This window comes from Aptenodytes forsteri, unplaced genomic scaffold (genome assembly GCF_000699145.1).
Source record: "Aptenodytes forsteri isolate BGI_AS27 unplaced genomic scaffold, ASM69914v1 Scaffold120, whole genome shotgun sequence".
Classification (NCBI taxonomy): Eukaryota; Metazoa; Chordata; class Aves; order Sphenisciformes; family Spheniscidae; genus Aptenodytes; species Aptenodytes forsteri.
In genome coordinates this window covers 1,403,259-1,426,909 of record NW_008795938.1, presented here as the reverse complement: position 1 = coordinate 1,426,909, position 23,651 = coordinate 1,403,259, and the positions used below count along the sequence as shown (strand labels likewise).

Here is a 23,651-nt window from a genome sequence, read left to right as displayed (position 1 = left end):
TGGTGGATGCCCCATCCCTGGAAACATTCCAGGTCAGGTTGGACAGGGCTCTGAGCAACCTGATCTAGTTGAAGATGTCCCTGCCCACGGCAGGGGGGTTGGACTAGATGACCTTTAGAGGTCCCTTCCAACCCAAACTATTCTATGATTCTGTATTAATAATAGGCATTAATTATGGCTTCTGGCTTGGTAGAATCTGAGCAGCTCAAATGCATCAACAAACCTACCATACTTATTAATGTATCATTGTAGCGCACCTGCAAGGTGGGACTTTTTATCTCATTTAAGACATGATACTTAGACAGGGAATTGTCTTATTGAAAATCTCACAGCAGCTATGTAGTAGATATGCAGTCTGAAATCTGGAGTTCCTTATATCTACGGGCTATGCTTTTCTTTCCTGACTCCAAAAGGAAGTAATTGTAGACCATCATCTGAACATCCGAAATTGTCATCTTTGTACTGTATAAGTGTGAGTTAAAAATACATTGTTAAGGGTCTATTATGAACAAGTAGAAGATGCATGTTGCTATTAATCCATCTCAGCTAGATTAACAAGGTTATTATGTACACGATTAATAGTGACTTAATTCGAATCATATCATCCAAACTTAAATTTTAGATTGCAAAATGAGGAAGACTTTTCTGGTAAACCAAGCAATCTTTGTATAGTATGGAGTATCGGCAGCAGCTCCTTGTGGAGATGATCAGGAAGCCTATTGAATAATTTAAGGAAAGATCTCACAGGATGTGTCTAATATTCTACATTTTCTAACAGTTATAGAATAAGAAAAATATACGAGGTCTTAACATAATGTCCGTAAATGTCTGTGAAATGAGGCATTTCAGTAAGGTATGATGTTCTTGAATTTTTGCCTTCTTTCTCCAGGCACACAGCTAAAGTTTTGTGTATATTGCCTAGACAATGGATCTTTATCTTAGTCTGGGTTAAAAAGTGAAAGCATTGCTTCTGTATGCTTTTATACTTCAGGCTCCTTGAAGAATGACTATAATAAGTGTTGGATTTGACGTGTGGGCATCATTCCACTGAAAATGTGTTGGGGTCTTTACTCTGTTCCTGTATAATCCACAACTGAGCAATACTGAATAATAGTTGTTTAATTGCTATGTAGAAATCAATGGCTCTCTGTTTAGTTGTGTGTCTTGTCAGGTTTAATTGTAATCATTTGGTATTTTCAGACTACATTATGTGTGTAGAAATCAGTATTTTTGATATGGTATGCTGGAGGGGTCTCAATATTTATAGATACTATAGTAAGACATATCATATAAATGCATTGAAGATAAGCATGTTTTATAGTTCTTGGGCACAACTTTAAAAAATGATGGGTTTTATGATTAAAAATAAAACGAACATACAGTGGCTGTGATTTTTTTTTTTTTAGCCTAGTGCTTAGTATTTGCTGTGAACATTTTGAAAATTATTTGTAGTGTTATTGGGTATTACAACAGTTTTAACAATATGAGATACATCATCTGGCCATAATGCACTTTCTTCTGACATAAGCTCTAAGTTAAAGGAATATACCTGAGTGAAGTGTGGAGAAAGGTGTGTTTCTTACAAGCATGGACCTCACATGTGTACAATATAAATGTATCTTTTCCTCTTTCCAGATGCATAGTTAAAGTCACTTAGCAATTTATTCTCATGTCAATTACATAAAATTGTGCTGCTATAAGACAGCTTAAATGTTAATGTTTTGAAGGTAATTTATGGGTGGCATGGGAGAATTAGTAATCGAAACAGTAATAGAATTGGAACCAGCTGTGGGAGCTAGATAGGAAATTGTCCTTCCTTCCTGCAGTAACTTAGACATGCTGTAATTTATAACCCCCAACCCCCCTACCTTCATACTGTGGTTGTAGATCTTCTTTGCGGACTAGCTGATGACTCCCACCTCCCCCCCCAATTTGAATTACTTATCCTAATTGATTAGTAAGTTTGTAGGCAACTGGAATATTTGTCACTGAGTGGGATGGTATGCATAAACTTGTGTCTCTCAAGATCCTGGAGTAAACATTTGAGTGAACACCTTTTTACAATCACAACTGGAGAACTGTTGAAAAGTATAGTTTCTGGACAACTCTGTCTAGACTTGCCATTGTTTAGTTTTGCTGACTGTAGTGTGTTTGCTAAGAATAACAGGATCCCTGAGGAATTTGAAGAACTTCACCAACATTTCTGAATAAAACCTGGTAGCAGGTTCCTTATGACAGATATTATTTATTCAAATTTTTCAGATGACAAAACTGGGGTATGCAGGAATGAAATAAATTGCACGAAGTCAAAGGTCAAGGGTTGGTCTACACCAATGGTGTATTGTTTTAATTTTGGTCATTGAAACATGTAAAATATAAAAGAGGTGGCTCACTAACGAGGTTGCTATTATACTGGTATAGAGGTTCTTATTCATATTGCCTTGATGCTTATGAAATTCTATGCTAACATGATCACCAGAAGTCTTAAAGTGAACATCAGCCTCCTTTTTGGTGAGAGGAAAAATGCATTTTATTTCAATTGTAGTAATCTCCATGTCTGTTTTAGACAGCAGTGCCAAATATTGAAATCTGTTGGTTGCGTTGGCTTTTTCAGTTTTGGTGAGTCCAAAATTAAAATTTAGAGTGTACGGCTGCTGATAGATTTCATTCCACTGCTTACAAAACTTGCAAAGGAAACAGTAATACTTATCCTACTGCATATATTATTTTAATGTACTTCCATAGAAGTGCGTGTAACTAAAATTGCCTTTTGCTGCACGAATTACAAACACTTAATAGTATCACTGACTTTTAAAATATATAGAGAGGAGGCATTATTTTTGCAAAAAACGTTAAACTTTGTACATGTATGGTTTCTAAATTCTAAAATACTTCATAAATAATTTTATTTTAAGACAGAAGGTAAATCTGGAGAACAGTAAAGCTATTTTAATGACTGAAAAACATCTAAAAGTGTTCTAATTATTAAAAGGTGGGATACTGCTTATGGAATTCTTAGTGTAACCTTGGTTTTCATGGTTTCTCTTGGTGAGTCAAGTGAAAAAACTTCAGGCTTTTTTTCCCTAAAGTTTGCCAAAAGGTGATAAAGTGTCTGTGCAGTTTAGATAAAGGATGTTTTAGAGTGAGTTTAATGTAAATAATTAAGTGAACTGGCTAGCAAGCTGAAAAATGTTATGCATTAATGAAAGTTAGGTTCAGTCTGGTCCTGCATCCTATGTTGCGTTCTTGGATTCTTCCATGTGTGTCTTTTAGGGCATATTCCCTGTGGTAGAAATCCCACATGGAATCTGTGTGGTACAGAAATTCTTATCAAGCTGGATATGAAATAAATGAATGTGTAAGTAAGACCTGTTTGCATCTGAACTAAGCATTTGGCACTTAAACTCCAAAGAGTTGAAAGTTCACAATTATTTGTCCTTTCTGATTTCAGAATCAAACTATGCTTTGGTTACCTGCCAGGCTGAGCAGAGATTTCAGACCAAACATGTTAGTTGCTTGCTTGTTTTGTTTCTCCTCGTTGTCAGCTGTTCTGTGGTTGTGTGTGCTATTTTATGATTTCAGAGTAAATAGAAGTATTCCTTTATGTCAAAATGAAATACTCTATTCAGCTCTAAAGAATAATCTTAATAAAGAATATGTCTGACTGAAAATGCCAGTGATTTTTTTCATTCTTAACATCATAAGTAGTAGTAATTTTGTGTATCTTTGCTGTAGTAAAACTGTGTCTTGACTGAACATGGGTGCTTTTTGGTGGTATGTGGCAGTTGTGCATACTGTTTTAGCAAATATGAAGTATTTATATTTATACACATTTGAAACTGAGATGATAAAGATGACATAGGTAGGTAGTTATGTGAGGAGAATGTAACATATCTGAAATATCACCAGAACACTCACCTTAAGTAAATCGGTCTCCCAGAAACTGCAAAGGAAAGTTGAACGACCACAGGCAATTTTAGATTTAAATCAGTTTTACCAGTGATTACAAATTGCTTTGGAAAAGGCTGAAGAGAATTTCTCTGGTATACATTGTGAGGAAATTCACAGGTCATAAGTATTCATATAAACTATGACTTCATAAATCAAGGGCTTGTTTTAAATTTAGAAATCATCTGAATGAGATTTTAGAATCTAGGTGAAAAATAGTAACCTCCTGAAATCTATCTAAAACTATCTCCCAGGAGACAGATCAGGCAGGCTTTTTCCTGTACTTTAGGAGTATGATGTTTATATCTAAAAAAGATATTTGCAAACCACGCTGAGACTCTTAATTGCAATACCTTTTCTAAATTGTTAAGCCATTGGAGTCTTTTCAGAAGGGGACATGCCAGTAAGTGGCATGAAAGGGAAGAGGAGATTTAATTCATGTTACCTGTTGTGTCTGGGAACATTCTCTGAATTACCGTTTGAACTATCATCTAATAAAATATGTTGTATCTAACTATAATAACATTACAAATTTATTACTTTTAAGCAGCCGTGTTGGAATGAAGATTTACTCTAAAGTCTTTTCCCTTGGTGGTTAAACCTGACAAAACACTGTGGTTCAGATCATAAGAAAAAAATTCATGAGGCTGTAAATTAGATGATATTGAGAGAAGCTAGCCGTGGTACCGTTTCCATGTTGAATAAATAAATTTACTTCTGTAGGCATTTGAAAGGAAGTTCAGCTACTTAAGCACCTCCTTAATTCTTGAATGCACCCTGGAGTAGTGCATTTTAGCTCACTAAAGAAAAGAATAACCTCTCCTTAATCTTCCCGTATTAAAATTCAAGACATAAGTTCTGTGCTGTTTTGAGTGTTACCCAAATTAAAGGATAACTGGGAGAGATAGCCTTTTGTAGGGCCCTTCCAATATTTCTGTTAATTTTGAAGGTTTTCTGCATTTGTCATGGAGTTTTGAGTTATCTACATTTTTCCATGAGTAACAGATACTGTGGGTGTTTCATGGGAATATCAGCCAAGATGATTCATACCAGTGTTTGCATGTATCCTCCTGTTTTCCATGATATTTTCCTTTTTCTTTATCTTTTTCAGGCCAAAATTTTAGATAATAAACACACATAGGCCCTGATTCATCCAACCTAATCAAGGCACCTATGTTAGGAATTTAGTTGCCTTGCACTCCCTGAATAATTCATGAAGAGGAGAGGTCTCCGGATGATTCAGTTTTTTGATAGACTGATTCTTCTTCTGGAGTTTCTGTCTCTTTTTGAAGGCTGTATAGGAAGTCTGAAGTAGGTGTTTTCCATATTTAGGTGCATCACATTCAGAAACTCAGATTATATGAATCTGGGCCAAACTGAGTTTAATAACATGCAAGTTTGCATCAGAATACATCTGTCCACTCTAACACCTAAAAGAGGAAATTAAAAGTTGTTGAAATGTCCTTTCAAATCTGGATGCTTCCTTCTGCTGCAAGTTTGTGGATAATGCACTCCTATAAACCCCAAAACATTTCTATTTTTCTGTTGCTGTAAAATAACATCTTACCCATCTCTCACATTGTGGTTTTTCATACTCCCTCTTTCTCTTGAGTGTACGCTTGTGCAACCTTAGTGTATATCTTAGACATTTATTTTCAGTTTAAGTTATGGAGGGAAATAATGAAAAATTGTTACATGTAAAATGGCAGGTTTTCCAAGTCATATTGTTTTAATCAGTGCATGAGGAGTAACTTGTGGAACAAAACATGAATATCAGTGTGTGTGTGCGCGCGCGCGCGTGTTTCCAGAACAAGTTTAAAAAAGAACAGAAAAAGTCAATTTAAACTCTTATTGCTGTCTTCAGCTTTTACTGCTGTCATGGAAAATTCAGCTGGGTGCCTAACAGCTTAAAACATTTTTCTAGTCTGAAAAGAGACATGAGGCATGTTTTCTTCCAGATCTGTGAAATACTCCCCTCCACACCCTTTTATCTTTCTTCTAGTAGTGTTTCAGACTCAATATTGAAGGATGGAACAAGACTCTATTCTCTCTGTTCATCATCACTAGAATAGTCTCTTGATTTCATTCATTTACATGGATGAAGTATCTATCAGAGTTGGATGTGAGGTAGAAAGGAAAAACTGCGTGTTTGTGGCTCTGAACTTAACTGCAATACAGGGAATTTGTGCAAGTTTGATGGACTTCTGTAACTTCTATCCCCTGAAAAGAGAAGCATTTGGGTTGTATTTGAGGTGATGTTTGAGAGAGAATACTTGGGCCTGTAAACCGAACACAGTTGATACAGAAATTAGCAAGCAACAACAAGCATGAGTTGCTTTTTTGTTGTAACTTCTAAAATAAAAGTAGTTTAAAGACTTCTGCTATTGCTGTTAGCATATTGTTGTGCCTGGATACTGCAGCAGTTGGACCAGATTTCTGTGATGCTGTTTTAACAGTTTATTTGCACAATTTAGTGGTTTTCTGTGGTATTTTACCTGTCTAAACTGAAGAGCTTGTGGTGTTGTACCTCTCCGCTTTGCGAATTACCATGTCAGAAATCCCATTGTTTCTGTTGATTGTTGATGAGTTGTCTGCCCATTTGTTTTATTCTTAAAATATCTTAAGAACATTTTTTTCAATGTTACATAATTTACAGCACGAACATTTTTATTAGGAGACATTACATTTCTCTTTTTAACTATTCCTGTCACTCTTGATTACTCTTTTTTAATCATGCTTATTACTTTGAACTCTTCTGGAGAATAATGGAAGACAAGGACAATTGTTACTGTCTGGTAATAAGGAAGAAGATTTCAGCACTGTCAGTCGGTATGCTGGGGTCTAAAATAAAAGCCTCTCAAAGGCTCTCAAACTTTCCTTCTCCCCCCACCTCGCCCCCCAGCAGTGTGGCATTTTCTTTTCCATGCAGTACAGTCGTTACGGAGGGGAAGAGAGGAGGCTTTAAAAAAAATGTAAAACATGAACATGACGTATTTAAACAAAATGCTTGAAAATAGAAAGTTCTTTTTTCTTAATTGCCAGAAGGCCTGGCATTTGGATGATTAAAACATGGTTTTCTGCAGGGGGTCCTTCATTTGGAAGTTTGAATTGCTGCAGTTTCTTAAGTAGATGAAGGTTATTCCATCACCATTTGATGCTAAGGTTTTTTGTCCCCCTCCCGCTTCCACCAGCTATTCCTGCTGTCCATTAGGAACCCAGTTATTTCATCTGTTTTCTAGTGAGGCAGCAATCATCTGTATCAGACCACCTCTGTTAATTTGTTCTGTGAAACCCTCAGTTTCACCAGAAATGGAGACATCTCTATAAAGTGTAGCTCTTACCTCCTTCTCTTCACTCCTGCCAATGAACAGACAGTGTCTTCCATGTGGAGCATACCAAACCAGAGACCCGAAAGAGCAGGGTGTGAGTGTTTACGCTTCCTGCAGAAAAGACTTTTTAGTATAGTACTTAAGGTATTTGAAGTAAGTAGTAGTGAAGCCAACTTTAACCTCTTCTCCTGCTCAAGACAGGGAAAGTGCTCACCTTTAGTTTACCCAGTTGCAGTTTTGCATGTTTTTTCTCCATGCTGTACCATAGCTCTGCTCCCACAAATGAGAAGTCTCTTTAAGTCTCCAGCAAGTCAGTGTTTTGGGAGAGCTCTAAGATAACAGGAGCTATCCAGAAAAGGAAAGTTGTATTTTCTTCCAGGGCAACATATGATCTTGAAATCCTCAAGGAAGGCAAGATCCTTTATACTGGAATCTAAGGACAATTGCAAACACAGAGAAAAAAAATTGTATTGTTTCCTCTGTTAAATTGTGGTCTTGTGGATGCCCAGAAAAGTTCCCGCTTAAGGGCCTGGTGTGTGAAAGATTACCTATAGCTTGCAAGTCTCTTTCACACAGGATAGTTTCCATGTAGTGAAATAAACAGAGCAGTAGAGGTACTTTTAGGCCTAAATGCATCATTCTGCCCTTCCCTGGCCCTGGCTGGGCCATGAAAAGGTGAGTCATTTGAGGACCTATATTCTAACTTGTAGGGGTATTTTTAGGGGGTGAGAGGTTGGATTCTAGTGGATGAATTTATTTTTCACCAAGTGCAGTTTGCAGTTACTGTGTATGTGAGATCAGCAGAATATGTCATTGTGGAATTTACATTTTGTTTTTCATAGTCTTTGCTTTTATCCATTTAAGCCTGTGAACATAATCTAATGGTCATTCTAAAGTCATTCTAAAATGACTTTTGGATGGTCAGTCTGTTAGAAAGGTTAACAGATGGTAAAGGTTGAGGTATTTTTTAATTATAAATTCCTCTTTCTGATACTGTTTAGTGGATTTTTTTTTTTATTACTTCTGTAGGACCTAACTTCTCCCCAGGCCAAATGTTTAGTTTATCATAAAGATACCAGCCCATTCTTTTCCCACCTCCTGTATCCCTCTGTCTTCTGCCAAGTCCCAATGATTATTATTGCCCATATTCAGAATCCCGAGGATATTGAAGGATATCTTGTAGGATGTAGAAATCTAGATTTTAACTAATTTTTCCTTTTTGTGTCTGTTCTCTCACTTGTCTGGTTTGACCTGCATCATTAGTTTATTTGATTTTTTTGGTTTTGTTTTTGATTTTTCTCAAGAGATCTTGGAGAGACTGATCTAGTTTCAGTCTGTGGTTTCTAGTAGCACATTTTCTGAGTATTGCTTGAGGATAAGGAAGCTCCCAAAAGGAGCAAGAAAAAAAAAAATCCACAGTATTTAGGGACAGTGGCGCAGGGAATAGAAGAGTGTTGTCAGGCACAGGAGCTTAACAGTCAGCTAGGACTGGAATTCCCTGAAAAAATGTAACTGCAAACTGCAGATGTAATGCCTGACTTGCAGTATCCCTTTGCAGAAATTATTTAAAAGGTAAGACTTTTCATTTCTGAGAAAAACTGTGAACTCCTAGAATACACTATTTCACAGATTTAATATATATTAATCTTATGTAAGCCAGGGAATTGAGAATTTTTGGAACAATATTAGGAGATATGTCAACACCAAAACTGTTTTCCTTTGTTTCTGCTGAAAGAGAAATTTTGGGGGGGGGGGGGGGGGGAGAAAAGAAAACCAACAAAAAATCCTGTAAAGATTTCATCTCATCTAGTTTTAATTACAATACAAATTTTCCAGAACAGCATTATTGAAAGGGGGGGGGGGGGGGGGGAGAAAAGAAAACCAACAAAAAATCCTGTAAAGATTTCATCTCATCTAGTTTTAATTACAATACAAATTTTCCAGAACAGCATTATTGAAATATTAAAATCAATTTCTGTAAACTTAACAACTGAAATCCAAGCAACTGGAAGATCTGGAAGTGTAGGTACACTTTGGGCAAACTCTACCTTTGCGTTTTTTCAGTCTTACAGTAATATTCCAGTATACATGGGATCCTGATGTTCAAATCAACATAAAATATTTTAATTATATTTTCCTTTGAGAGAGTGAAAAAAGGATTTTATGGAATTCCTTATTCTTAGATGTAATAACAAACATAAAATGTATTAATTATATTTTCCTTTGAGAGAGTGAAAAAAGGATTTTATGGAATTCCTTATTCTTAGGAATGTAATAACTGGAAAAGTGGAAGTTGCATCTGAATTTTGTGCGTGCATATAGGCATTTGTTGTAGCAGGTTAGAGGTATTTATAGCATTCTCAGTCATTTAGGAAGTTCATAGTTACTAAAACAGAATAAACCACCTTTTTTTTTGTAAGCATTTGGCTGATTTGAAGATGGTATGCCAAGATATGTTCCTGGACGTTGTTATGTTAATTTTTTGTTTTGAATAGTCTAAACAGTTACTTTAACTGTCGGGCATCCCTTGGACACTGCAGAGCATAGCACCACTAGCAGTCGCCAAATGTCTGACTTTCAGGCTCAGGCTGTTTGATTTACCAGGTGGCAGAATGTATTCCTGTCTGTTCTCCCTTAAAGATAAGTAACCAGAACGGTGTTCAACAGGAGTGCACTCTAAAGCAAAAATGTTTTTATGTGAGTGGTATATGAAATGAGCAACCTTATAACATTCCAATAAGTGGATTGGAATACAAAATAAGCAACCTTGCAGTGATTAATATGAGAATGACCACAATGCTGTTTCTCCTTCCAGCAACGGATGGTTTCTGTGAAAGTAGTACGTCTTTTGTTGTGGGTGATGGCAGTATGAATCTTGGAAGCTGTTTCTTTCCTTTTCACACTTCCGTTTTTATGGAATGCGCTTAGATGGCAAGTACAGGCAGCAGCTGTTGAGCAGTTTTTTGCATCCCAAGAAATACCAGCAAATACCAATTTATAGTGCAGGGAATGATGAGGTACGGAAAACTGAGTTTGTATTATAATTATATCTTTGTCCAGGTGCTTTATAGTGTCAGTTGAACAATAAACTAATTTTCATAATCACAGCTTCACTTGGGAATTTTGAGGTACACCTGCTTCTCAACTTGTAAACCACTGAGTCTGTGGAAGTGTCTCTTCATGCCATGTGGGCTATACCTTTCGCAATGTCATGTGTAGCTATTTGTAAACCTTTACCTTTTCAGACTTAGCATGGACCACAGTCCCATAAATATTTTTTTGCTCAGGTGCATATATGATTTCCATGCTAATACTCAAGTTCCCCTTCAAACACCTGTGACTATCGAAGATGTGCATATGCTGTGAATGTGAAAACAGAGGGCATGAGTCTTCTGCTGGCTTATCTCTGTATATATATGTGTGAAGAGGGAAAGAAATTACACAGTTCTTTTGGGAATCAGAGCTGTTGTTAGTGGCAAGAAGTAAAGTTGGAAGAAGGGTAGGTTTGGCTAAACCAAAGATAATGAAAGTTTCAGTTTTATTGGAGAAATAAAGCTGATAGAACTGTAGGATAATACGAGTATAAAGGAAATCAGCCTGATGCTATAGAGACTTTCTGTGGCAAGTATGAAAAAAAGGGAAGGAATTGGCAGAGATGGATAAGGATAGAGATGTAATGTATAATATGAAGTGTGCTTAAAAATTATTTTTAAATCAGACTTCGGCAACGGAAAATTGTAACAAAGATGTCGGGCATCAAAATGGCAGGTTGTGTCTGGTACCATATATCCATAAGTGGTACCGGACAAATAAGGATTTTGAGAATAATGAATCAAATGACCTTTTTAGAACCTTGTAATCACTTGAGTACTTTCAGTACATTTCTTTCTGTGTAAATTAACTATTTTCATATTTGTGTTACAGATGTTAGTGTGGTGTGTTAGATGTTTTAAACTGTAATTGCTTTCGATCTGTATGTTGCTATTAAATGAAATTCCCTGAATTACATTGACTGTGTTATGGCTGCCATCGAAGTGGCAGTTGTGAAGACCAATGAGAGCTGAGGATAGTGGCACAAGTGGAAGTGGGAAGCCAGTCCGTGATCTTAATAAATGACATAGATAACTTAGCTCCTGTAATGAATTTCTAGATTTTTTTCATTAATTTTGTTAACTTCAGAGAGTCCTTTATTTGAAAAGACATTGTGTAATAATGATGAATTGACTAAATCACAGTGCAAGACTGTTAGATATTGGTGGTGAAGAACAAAAGAGAATTTTAATGTTTTCTAAAGAGGAAAAACAGGTAATCTTTTCCTGTTTTTGTTCTTTATTAAAGCAGTCTCATATTTTTTTAACAATTATTTCTCATATTTTTAGTGGTATGTCCATGAAAAGGAAAATCTGGAATTAGTCTCTTTTTTCTGATTTCCCCCTGCTTTCTCCTCCTTAGGTTACTGTGAGGGAAACCTTTCTTACTTTTATATATATCACAGTATTGGGTTTTTTGTTTGGTTGGGTTTTTTTTTGTCACAGCACTACTTTCACAGAGGTGGATTTCCTTTTTTTTTTTCCAGAACCCTGTCAAGAAAAATCCAGATTCTCATGAAATTACACTCCAACATGGGACAAAAACAGTAAGTGATAACACATTTTCAACACTTCTTGTTTTTCTAGAACTGTGCCAGCCTATGAAATAAGGGTTTTTTGTTTGGTTGGGTTTTTTTTTGTCACAGCACTACTTTCACAGAGGTGGATTTCCTTTTTTTTTTTCCAGAACCCTGTCAAGAAAAATCCAGATTCTCATGAAATTACACTCCAACATGGGACAAAAACAGTAAGTGATAACACATTTTCAACACTTCTTGTTTTTCTAGAACTGTGCCAGCCTATGAAATAAGATAACAAATACTTATTGTCAGCAAAAGTTCAAGAAGCTAATTCTTCTTCTTAATTTGTTATTTTAGTCTAGCTCTTTTCTTACTGCAGTTGAAAGTGTGTTTTAGGACTGCCTCTTTGCTTTCTTGTAATAACCCAAATGTGGCTCCATTTGACTCAATTGTAGTCTCATTTTCTTCTTCCTTTTTGTCAAATACACTCTCTGTAATTGTTAGAGTTCCTTGTCTAGACTAGACCTTCCTAATCTAGACATAGGTCTAATCTAGACCTTTCTTTAACTGGTCATGGATTTCAAAGGGAATGTTATTGCTTGAAGTTTCTGACTTCTTTGTAGCTGAATACAGGTCTCCTTCATTCTCCTTGAATCTTTAAGTGCCTTTTATACACCATTGTCAATTTCTTGAAACCTTGTTCTTCCTTGTCTTTGACTGCATCTTTTCTAGGTTTTACCTCCAGTATTGCTCCTTCATTTTCTTTTAAAGAACCACTGTCCGCCTTGGAACTATCATTTCTGTGTTCTCAATATTTTTATCTCTGGGTAATGTTATCTTCCAACACAAATTCAACTGCTTTTATGTGCTGATTGATTGAATAGCTATGTTTATAGAATGGAATTTATTTTCTGGCCATGAATAGCCCTGAATCTATTCCCAAATCCTTTGCCCATATTCTTTGATCATTAAAAAAGATGCCGCTGCTGTTTAGCTGCTTCAGTTTGGGCCATGACTTAGGCTTCAATGAGAAAATAGTACTAGAATTTCTTTTATTGTTGTTATATCCCTTTGAAAGCACTGTCAGCTAGTTAATAGAATTCTCACTCATGGCATTCCTGAGAACTTCGGGGTGGGGGGGGAAGAAAAGAAAAAAAAAATTATTTGAGAAAAATGCTTTTTCATGAGGTTTTAAACAATCTAAGGAAATGTATAATTTTCCTTTATTGGATTTTTAAGAAAACCTGTGGATTCATTTTCTGTTTATGTAATTAATATAATAATACACTTAATAATTTAACATTCAACAATATTAAATATTTTAAATAATAAACTTATTAAATAACATATATAAAATCACAACATTAAGCATCAGAAATTTATGAGTTTAAGATTTGAATTTTTAATAATTTCTTAATATTTATAGGACATTTAAAAGGAATTTTCTGGGTGCTTAAACTTAAGAGTAAAGATCATATGTTTTTTAATAAGCTTTCAGAAATAGTTATTTTCAGAAGTGTTTATTCATTAATCTGGCATCAAACTTTGTGGTGTATCTTGGAGTGCGGAGAAGTGATAAGGCTTACCCATTTGTTTTATCATAGTGCTAGACATACAGACGTAGAGGGAGGAGAGGAAAGAAGTAACAAATGTGTTATAAATGAAAACAGAAAGATACTCTCTTTTAAGACCTGTAAAAGATGCATTGTATTACAATAAAAAAAAATAGAGTGGATTTCTATGCACACAGTGCATGTAACTTCTTTGCATACTAATTTCTATGCATACTGGGATTTGCATACTAGTGTACTAGTGCAAACCAGTTTCCCATTTTACATGTGACAGTAATTGCTTTTTCAGTATGTTTCTTGAATACGTTTCCTAACAAACTGTTATGTAAAACTTTGTGAATTATTTTTCTCTATATTAAACGAGTAAAGCTTTTGAAGGCTGCTTAAAGCATAAGCTTATGTTATTTCTAACTAAAAGGCTTTGTAAAGTGGAAGTTACAGTTTTGGAAGACTTCTGAGGTATTTTGACTGCATGAGAATGCAGCTGTCATCACCTAGAGCAGAGGTGAATTATAATGTGGGTATATATAGCACAGTTGGATTAGACTGGATGCAGTGAATGAAACAGATCATTGAAAAAAACAGCTTTTCTGTAGAAGGACTATCTTTTTGTTTTATTTGTTTGTTTTAAAATAATGAAATTACTTACCCATGTCATTACACACATACAAGGATGGGGGCAACTTTGTATCTTGATATCAGTGTTTCACCCCAACATTTTAAAATACAGTCTTCTCATTATGTTCATACAGTGTACTGTATTTCAGCTAAACTTATGTATCCCATCTGTACCTCTTCAATCTAATGAACATGGGTTTGATGATGACTCTATTGCTGTGCAGCTGAAAAGTCTGAGAAAAGATTTCCCAAGCTGGAGAGTCTTTCCAGAAACCTGATTAATTTCCTGGTTGCCTTGCTTGTACAGTGTAATAGGAGTTACTGTTCCCAATGAAACTTCAGGGATATTTTTTTTTTTTCTCCTGACACTTTTGATACATAGGTGAGTATGAGAAACAATACATAATCAGATGTATTCTGAACAGTGTGCTTTCTAATGTCTCATATCACAGCTACTCCTTCCTGTAGTAGTTATTGTAGAATAGAACACCTGAGTCTATTAATTGAATGCATGATTAATCTGGAGATGCCCAGTTTTTCTGCATGCTAGAAATCATGAATGAAATGAATGGGGTTCAAAATTCGCATTTAAATGTTAAAAGGGCCATTTTTTTTGAAACATGTAAGAGGTTGCATCTGTTTCATTTGAAAATCAAATATGTCACAGTGACATAATCACTAAGTGGAGTTTAATTCATTCTTAGGGATAGCACAAAGCAGACATTTAAACATTTGATTCAGGGAATTAAAAAGAAAAATATTGAATCTATTAGTAACTCTGTAAATCAGTTTTTTTTGGGGGGTGCTGGATTAGGACATCTGATCATCCTTTGCATTCTTTAGAAGAATGAGATTTTAGACCTTCCCAAAAAGATAAGATTTCTGCAAGTGAATGCCTCTAAAATAAAGCAGGACAATTAGATTAAGGAGTCGGTTGCCTGGTGAACAGCAGCAGCATTTCTGCAATGTCTTGGTTTTCTTGAAAGTACTTTTTTCAAACTGTTGGCTGTATGATGGCACTGTACAGCGAGGTATACATGAGTATACAGCATGAGAAGCAACGCGAGCCTTAAGGAGAAGATGACTAGAAATGAGTCTTTGATAAAATAAGGAATACTTAAGTGAACCTTTTCTACATGAAACTGGAAAAAGAAAACTCAAAAGAAGCCCATGCTCTTTCATATAATGAAACCTTAATTTTAGCAAAACAAATTGTCCATCTTAAAGAATAAATTCCATTCATAACTGGTGTTTTTATTGAAACATTTATTTTCTGTAGGTTACTTTTCCATGCCCAGTTGAAAAAGGGAATTATCTCATGCTAAATTCCATTTTTCAAGTGTTTTGTGTGAGAACTATTCAACAGTTTACATAAGTTTTAAAAGTCTCCATAACACAGTGTATATACTAAAGCTTTAAAAAAAAAGTACAGTAGTAGACTGATACATCTTTGAGACAAGTTTTTTTGGTGTTGCTTCTATGTGTCTGCATTAAATCAGTGACTGTCAGTACTTTTCGAGTATACATGCAAAGAAGATACACACGGACGAGCATCCTTATATGCAAATTATTGTAATTTTTATACATCAATATCTGGAATTTTTAATACAGGTTTAGGCTTGCTAGCCTACAACCATGACACTATTCTCAGGTGTTATCTTTCACTCAGAAATTAAGGCATTTCCTTCTTTTATTGTGTCTACAGGTTTTTTTTGTTTGGTTGTTTTTTTTCCCACCCAATTTTCTGTAAGTCTGAATGTTCTTGGTTGAGTATAACATTATTTTTTTTTTTCCTTCAGAATTTTCTGGCTCATCTCTTCAAATCCCTTCCCAGGCATTTTCTAGAACTTGTATTATTATTATTACTTTATTTTCTTGTGTTGAAGACTGTCTTCCTTGTTGTGAATGGGTTTCTGAATCTGATGATCTGATGATCTATCTTATGTATGTGGGATGGCCCAGGTTTTTGTCCAACGGTTAAAAGCTAGTTAGAGGTTAGAGGCTAGGTTTTACCCATGGTCTGTCTAACCCGAAATAGAGGTTAAATTGTGTTCTAGGGGTTAAAACCTAAGCATGAATTCCATATGAGTTTTATCTTAAAACGAAAACTTTCTCAGTCATTTTAACATTTCATGTAATTTTGAGTAATTCTAAAAATATTCTTGTGTTACAGTTTTTGACATCACTTTTCAACACTATCTCATGTAGATGACTTAATTTTGGAGAGTTAATCTCTTTACTTGACTTACAAATTAATTTAGCACATTGTCTAGCTAATCTTGTATTGAAACTTGAAATGATAGTAGTAGATAATATTTTCACAAATGAGAAAAGAGAAGAAATAATTTTGAAGGTAAATGAAAGGATATTTTATCAGAGATGCTTTCTGTTACTCACTTCTCCATATGATGATTTGAACACTACTATAATAAAGTTCTTCAAATAGAGAATTAAAATAAGATTTTCACTAAAAATCCCATTTTAAACAACCTTTGATTTGAGGATAACAAATGAGAAGTAATGAGCATTAAGCATTCTTTCCTCAAAGTTCCGAGCAGCTTTAAGTAGCTAGTTTTGTATATAAAACAAATGGTTTTTGTAAAGGTTTTTTGAGCTTTTTTAGTTAAAATAGTATCTTTTTTAAATGTGGTTTTTTTTTAAATCAAGTTGATACTTTATTTTTTCTTTTCTTTTTTTCAGAAGAGAAATGTATATACGCACATGAACTGTCTTGAATAAACTAGTGCAAAATCTTAAACTGATGGATGTTAAATGCCATTTCAGTGTCTTGCTAGAAAAGTCTGGAGTACCATTTTCTTCATAGAAATGAAACATATCCAGATTCTGCAATGAGATGATTAGAAAGCAAACGCTGTAACTTTTATCAGCTGTCTTCAGTGGTTTATTCAAATTATGAAATTTCCATTTCCATGCTCTCTGCCCCTTCCAAAGTACTCAGACATTATACAAGGTAGTGAAAATTCAAAGACAAAATATAGATGATGTATTTTATGAAGAAATTAGCACCCTGAATTATTTTTTTTTACTTTAGTAGTATGTAATATTTTGGTGACACCTGAAGAACTGTAGAAAAAAAATAATAAAAAGCTTGAATGATCTTAATTTTTTTAATTTTTTTTTTTTCCCCTGTATAGGTTTCTGCTTTGGGGTTGGATCCTTCAGGTGCCCGCTTGATAACTGGTGGCTATGACTATGATGTTAAATTTTGGGATTTTGCTGGAATGGATGCCTCTCTCCAAGCTTTTCGATCACTCCAGCCTTGTGAATGGTAGGCATGAAGACTTGCCTTTTTCACTTAAGACTGTGCCTATGTTCAGGTCCTAACAGAATGCACAAAAGCCTTGTAAGATAGCTTGTTTAAAAGGCTTTTGTATCCCATTATACTTTTTGTGGTAAATGGAATGGGAATATGAATCTGAGAACTTGTCTGCTTATGTCTTCTCATGCTTTTTCTGACGACTTGCTTATTTTCCCCTTTTAGAAAGCTACAGGTGAATTTGCAGATGAAATTGTTAATAGTGTGTCAGCAAATAGCGTATCAGCAAATAGGTTATGAACCTCTGAGACACGTTGACTTTCATAGTTGTAATCGAAATTAATAGAATACATTTTCCATATGTGCTCTGCTTATATAAAATTAATGAAGAAGAGAAGAAAGTTAAAACAGTTGACCCCTTTGTAGAGAGCCTCTGTAGTTCCTGCCAGTATTTTTGAGTGTGTGTGGGGGTATCTAATTTTCATTAAATCCTCTGTTTCTGGAAGCACTGGTCCTTGTATTGCGCTGATAATTGAATAGCTACATAGTGTGCGTTAAAAAAAGTGTAAGTCTACTGCCTTTTTTAAAGAAAAAAGTTATATATTTATTTACATTTATCACTTATATATGTAAATTAAAAAAAAAAATCCAGGAAGCATTTTTTAGAGAGTGATTTCCATACTATGCGTACTGTTCACTGGTAATTCAGCAAGTGAATGAACCGAGTTAATTTACTTACTGCAGAGAATTAGAATATGGAGCTTGTTCAAAAGGAGTGTATGTCTCATGCACAACGAACTTTCAGATAAACACATTCATAAATTAATAACACAGTTGTTCTAGCAAGGTACTTTCTAATGTCTAACTAATTTGGTGCACTTTATAAGATACTTTGGTACGCTTAAAAAAGGGATTGAAATTTATCATGCGCAGTAAGTAGTACTTAGAATGTCTATTTTTAATCGTTATTGTCTTAAAAAGCTGCAGCTGAAGTTTGAGCAGTTTGGAAGGTTAGAATGTGTATGACTAATTACAGATGTGCCAAGAATCTAGGTAATGAAAGACGAGAAAAAGTTGGGGCTGTTAGCGTGAAAAGGAGCAAAATAGAAAGGGATTCTACTGATGTCCTAAACTGTGAAAAATCAGGAAAATAAAAAGAGTGCTTTGATTCGTTATGCAATTCTAATCTCTGACAGATCTATCTTGTTATAATAAACTGATGAATGGCACATTTACTTTGAAAACATAACTTAGTAAACATGCCGCTTTGAAATAAATAAATAAATAAAATTCTCCAAATGTGAAGTCACATTCAGACTTTTCTGGCATGAGTTTCATTTACATGATTAGTTAGCAGGATACAAATGGTATTTTCCTCTGCTCTGTCATAACTGAGCAGTAAGAAAGAGCTGACGATCTTTACTCCCACAGTAGGAGATTATTTTAACTGAAGCATTTCCAAATTGAGCAGAAGAATGCATTCAAATTTAGTAGTACTTGGTAATAATGGTATAAGATGTAAATATAGTATAAAAACTACAAGTACAGTGTGCATTAATGTCCCATTTCAAGGAAAACAGCTTGCAAATACATTTGTAACCTCCTTTTGGCAAAAACTGATGGTGAAATTTGAGCTTAAAGTGCTTGTTATCCCTGACACTGTTCATTTAGTGTGTTATAAGTATCTCATAAGTAATTTTATATGATTGTTCTTGGTGAAATGTACATTCTTGTGGTTTGAGTATGTTGAAGTATAAATGAAATACATAAAAATACAAAAAAAATTAAAAATACAATTTACTGATGAAAAGTTTGGGAATTTTGCTTGTTGCAAGTCTCATGTACTAATTTTGGGTTTTTAAAAATACATTATTTAAATACCCCTTCTGTATCTTTTTGTAAACATAAAACAGGAACTATAGCTCTGTCTAGTAACAAGATCCAAACTTAAGAAACAGTTATTTCATGCTGACATTGAGGCATGCTGGTGAGCACTATGTGGAATATTATTATATATCTTAGGCCCATGTGTATATATATTCTTACATTATTTTTTTCACTATGGAATTTATTGCAAGGACTATTAGCATTCACAGACCTTAATTTCAAAGAATTCTGAGGAGTGCTGGTATGGCAGCTTTAGGTGTTAGCAGAAATCCAGTTCTGGAGCCATAAATTTAATTTCATTTTAAGAATAAAAAAGCCTGAGAACAATTCTGTGTTGTCCAGACTCCATTTTGTAGCATAGTATCAGGTTACTCTGTTAATTTCTCCTTGGATTTGGGATGTAAGGGGGGAAAAAAAAAAAAGAGCCTGACAGAAAACTAGTACCTTCAAACCACACCTTGGTGTTAAAGGCAAAGGCAAGGGTAAGGCAAAGCTCTGTTACATGTGTAGAAATTATTTGTGTGTCATGATTCTACCCATGTATGTAGCTCTGTTCTGCAGGTCCTGGCAGAAAGTACTATGAACATTTGGCAGCTTTAAACCAAAATGACTTGGATAAATGCTATTAAAGGGAACTGTTTTTGTAAGTTTCCCAAGACTTTTGCTTTAACATTAATAAGAACCAAAAATGTTTTCTTTAAGAACTGTCTCTGCAGAGCCTCGCTCTTGGTCATACTCCAATAAACATCTGAAAAGCAGTAACTTCTGGGGCTTTGCAAATGCCCTGCTTATAGAACCAATTTTTGGACATGATTTTAAAAGCTGTGCTGCACAGTCACAAAGGGTTTTGGTTTTTTTTTTCTTTAGATAAAGGTTGTGGAAATCTTTTCTCTCAGACTAATTTTTTCACGTGACTGATTTGATGAGTTATCAGTTAGCTTCCCATTTTGCTAAGTGCTGTAAAATCAGGTGCTTTTCCTTGTTAGAAGAAACTTCAAATCTAAATCTAAGATGAAAACAAAGTTTGTTCAAACACGCTGATACAGAACTACAAAGAAGCAATGAGACAATATTGATCAAATTATGAACTGTGCCATGTGAACAGTATTAATGTCTGTGGTTTTAATTTCAGTACTTCAGTGTCTGAAAAACAGTTTTCTCAGAAGACTCTGTGGGCCTCTACATATTGTGGATTCTCACAAAAATCAGATTTTACTTCTGGGCAAGCTGTTCGATCGTATCTAGTGGCCAAATCAATAAAAAATAATCTTTTAGTGCAGTTTTTAAATGTTTAATTTTGGTTCTTACATTTCAACAATAAAAAGTGCAAAACATGAATCTATGCTTTGGAGATGTGTTGGGTATTTTCTTTTGACAATTTCAGCATTAGAGTGTGAGAAATAGAACTAGATAAGTAGTTCATTCTACATGCAGTACTCAGGTAGGGCTCAGGAATATTTTGAACTTTGTATGAATCATGTGATGTGGCAAGAGCACTTAGAAGTACAACTGTGGAAAATTTTTTAATTCCAAAGATGTGCTTGTTGCTCTAAAGCTGAATCTGATGGATTCTTTAGTCTAGGTTTATCAGCTGCCTGCAGAGAATATTCTACTCTTGTGGGTTTCTTTTTAATTTTTTCAGTGTTTCCTCTGAGCTTAATGCGGCTGGCCTTCTTTCTCCTCTTCTGAGCAAGTATCCATTTTTGCTCTTGAGGCTCAGGATGCTTTTTCAGACATTGCCTGTGATCTATTTCGGAAATTCCCAGATTTGAGTGTCTCCTTTCTACTAAAAGTCAGAGTTTATAATACTTCGGCCAATTTGGCTGCCAGTTTGTATTACATAATAGGGTGCTTGAAGCAATCTTTGGCTTTTGAATCATAATGTAATCAGTCTTGCCAAACATTTTTTGAATGAGAAACTTATGCTTAGTTTACATTACTATGATCAATGCAGAACTTTTAAAACATGTATTACAATGTTTTACGTGTTTTGTGTAGTAACGTACAGTTTGAAGACAGATTTAACAGATAATAGCCACTGCTGAGTCAGTCATGAAGTCACTACCATATAAGATGTGAAATGTTAAATTATTAAATTACAAGTTGCAGAAGCAGTTTTGATTATCTGAGTGTTAATTTTACTGATGTGAAATTGTGTTAAAAGTAGTTTCCTTAAAGTTACTAGGATTTGAATGCACATGGTTATGTTCTTCACCAAAAGGAAGATACTCCTTTGAGGACAGTTTGGATGCCATGGGAATCCAAATCTAGCTGGCAAATGCATTCCAGTCCTTAATTTGCGGTTAATTTAGTTGCAAAGCTGAAGCATTAATACAAAGTGATGTTATTGTGCATGTTCTGTTAATGTGCCGGGATATAATTTCTGACAGGTGTGGAGTGGATAGACTGCTTTTTCTTTGCCGTCCTTGTAATGGAGTATGGCTGGGTAGGGGATCAAAGGGTTATCTGCTTCAGATACAGCAATTGCAGTGAACTTTGTTCATAAAGCAGAACGCTGAGAGAAGAATCTGAAGCTGGAAATGGACTTCTCACTCATCAGCTGTCTTCCCACTTCCAGTCAATTTTTGTCGTCTTGGTATTAGTCCATGATTTCTGTCCCAGGTTTTCTCAATCAATAGAAGACGTATATAAGAAAACGTTTACAGCAAATGAGCAATCATCTAAGGCATAGTAGACTAGGCAGATTGTTATCTACTGTCATGTTTCCAGGGTTGATGGTATATTTAACTTATCTAAGATTCTGATGAAACTGTAGCCCTGAACACAGAAAAAGATGCAAGAATGCTGACATACGACTAATTTCCTGGTGTACAATGTACAGTGGAGCTTTATGTAGGACTATGACACCCTTTTATAGTAATTTATAGATTACTGTAAATCTACATGTTGCTTTTGAGAAGGTGAAAAAATTTTCAGCCCTGAAGAGCTGAATCTGACACATACTATTTTTCACTTGGAGTTTTATGAGCATTCTTAAAGTTAAATATGTTTGCCAGAAATGACATTTTAGGTGCCAACTTTGTAAATAATACTGTTTGATGTGCTGTGTGGCTGAGGAAGGAAATGTCACACACGCGCGCGAATAAAAAGCTCTAATCCATCAATCTCAGACCTGTTTTTTTCCCACCTTTTTGGTATAGGAATGTGTATGGGTCTATTTCTGCAATATGTTTTCTCACCATTGACTCTTCTGTTTTAGGGTAGGCTTACGGAACTGAAGTTAATTGAAACATTTTATTTCTTTTCTTTTTAGTCACCAAATCAAATCTTTACAGTATAGCAGCACAGGAGATGTCATTCTCGTTGTCTCTGGTAACTCTCAGGCAAAAGTTCTTGACAGAGATGGCTTCCCAGTAATGGAATGCATAAAAGGAGACCAATACATTGTGGATATGACAAACACAAAGGTAAGTCAGAAATTAATTGAATGCCAGAAGACTGACAGTATTTTTTCTCTTGACAAGAAACCTCATGAAGTTCAGTAAGGAAGAATGTAAAGCCCTGTCTCTTGGAAACGATAGTCCCATGTATCGATACATGCTGGAAGTTGTGGTACCTTCATCCATGGAGGTTTTCCAGACCCAGCTAGGCAAAACCATGGCTGACTTGGTCTGGTGTTGGCTATAATCTGGCTTTGAGTGGGACGTTGACCTAGGTGAACTCAAGAGGTCTCTTCCAACTAATGTTTCTATGATACTGCAACAAATTAATCTATTTAAAATTGTATCTTGTAAAAATTGTCAGCTTCCTCCATACCCTTGTCCAACCAACCTCCCAAAAATATTAGAAACTATTGATCTGTCTAGTCTCTTGCTTTCTTCTACCCTCCATTCTTTTGCTGATATAATTTACCTCTTTCAAGGCAGGCGTTGGAGGTTGTTATTATTGTTACTTACATGCCATGAGTGCAAGACTAATAAGCAACAATGTGTACATTTTTAATGGTAGTTAAAAATGCAAATGAAGAAGGGCTGATTCATAGTTTTGAAGTATTTTAACAACAGTTGATTGGGTTTTGACCACTTTGCCTTCGTATTTCCACAAACTGTGTCAGACAACGATTCTGTTACATAGATGATTTAAATTAAGGTCAGTTTTTTAAATAGCTTAAGCCTAAAAAGTAATGACAAAATCTACTCCTCAAACTGATGATAAAGTTGATTTATTTATTGCTTGTAAAGTATATTGCCAAATATACTAGGCTAAATGCTGTTTTGCCTAAAGCTGTTCTTGTCAGATGACTATTTCTTTTGGCTAGTGATATGTATATAAAGCCATCAAATAGTAACATCTGCTTTAGTTCTTGTTTACTTAAAAAGAACTCAGATTTTCTTTCTCTTGTAAACGTCTAGAATTCCAGTGTATTGTGGTCCAACAGTCGAAACGCTAAA

The 23,651-nt window shown here is 35.0% G+C and overlaps 1 protein-coding gene across 1 annotated transcript in view; it reads left to right on the top strand.

The window, feature by feature from the left end:
- WDR70 (WD repeat domain 70) overlaps positions 1-23,651 on the top strand; it is a 143,648-nt gene that overhangs the window by 28,297 nt on the left and 91,700 nt on the right. The window contains exons 5-7 of the mRNA XM_009285217.1: positions 11,854-11,913; positions 17,231-17,364; positions 22,514-22,667. Of these exons, the coding sequence (XP_009283492.1) occupies positions 11,854-11,913; positions 17,231-17,364; positions 22,514-22,667 (348 nt within the window). The remainder of the gene's footprint in view (positions 1-11,853; positions 11,914-17,230; positions 17,365-22,513; positions 22,668-23,651) is intronic.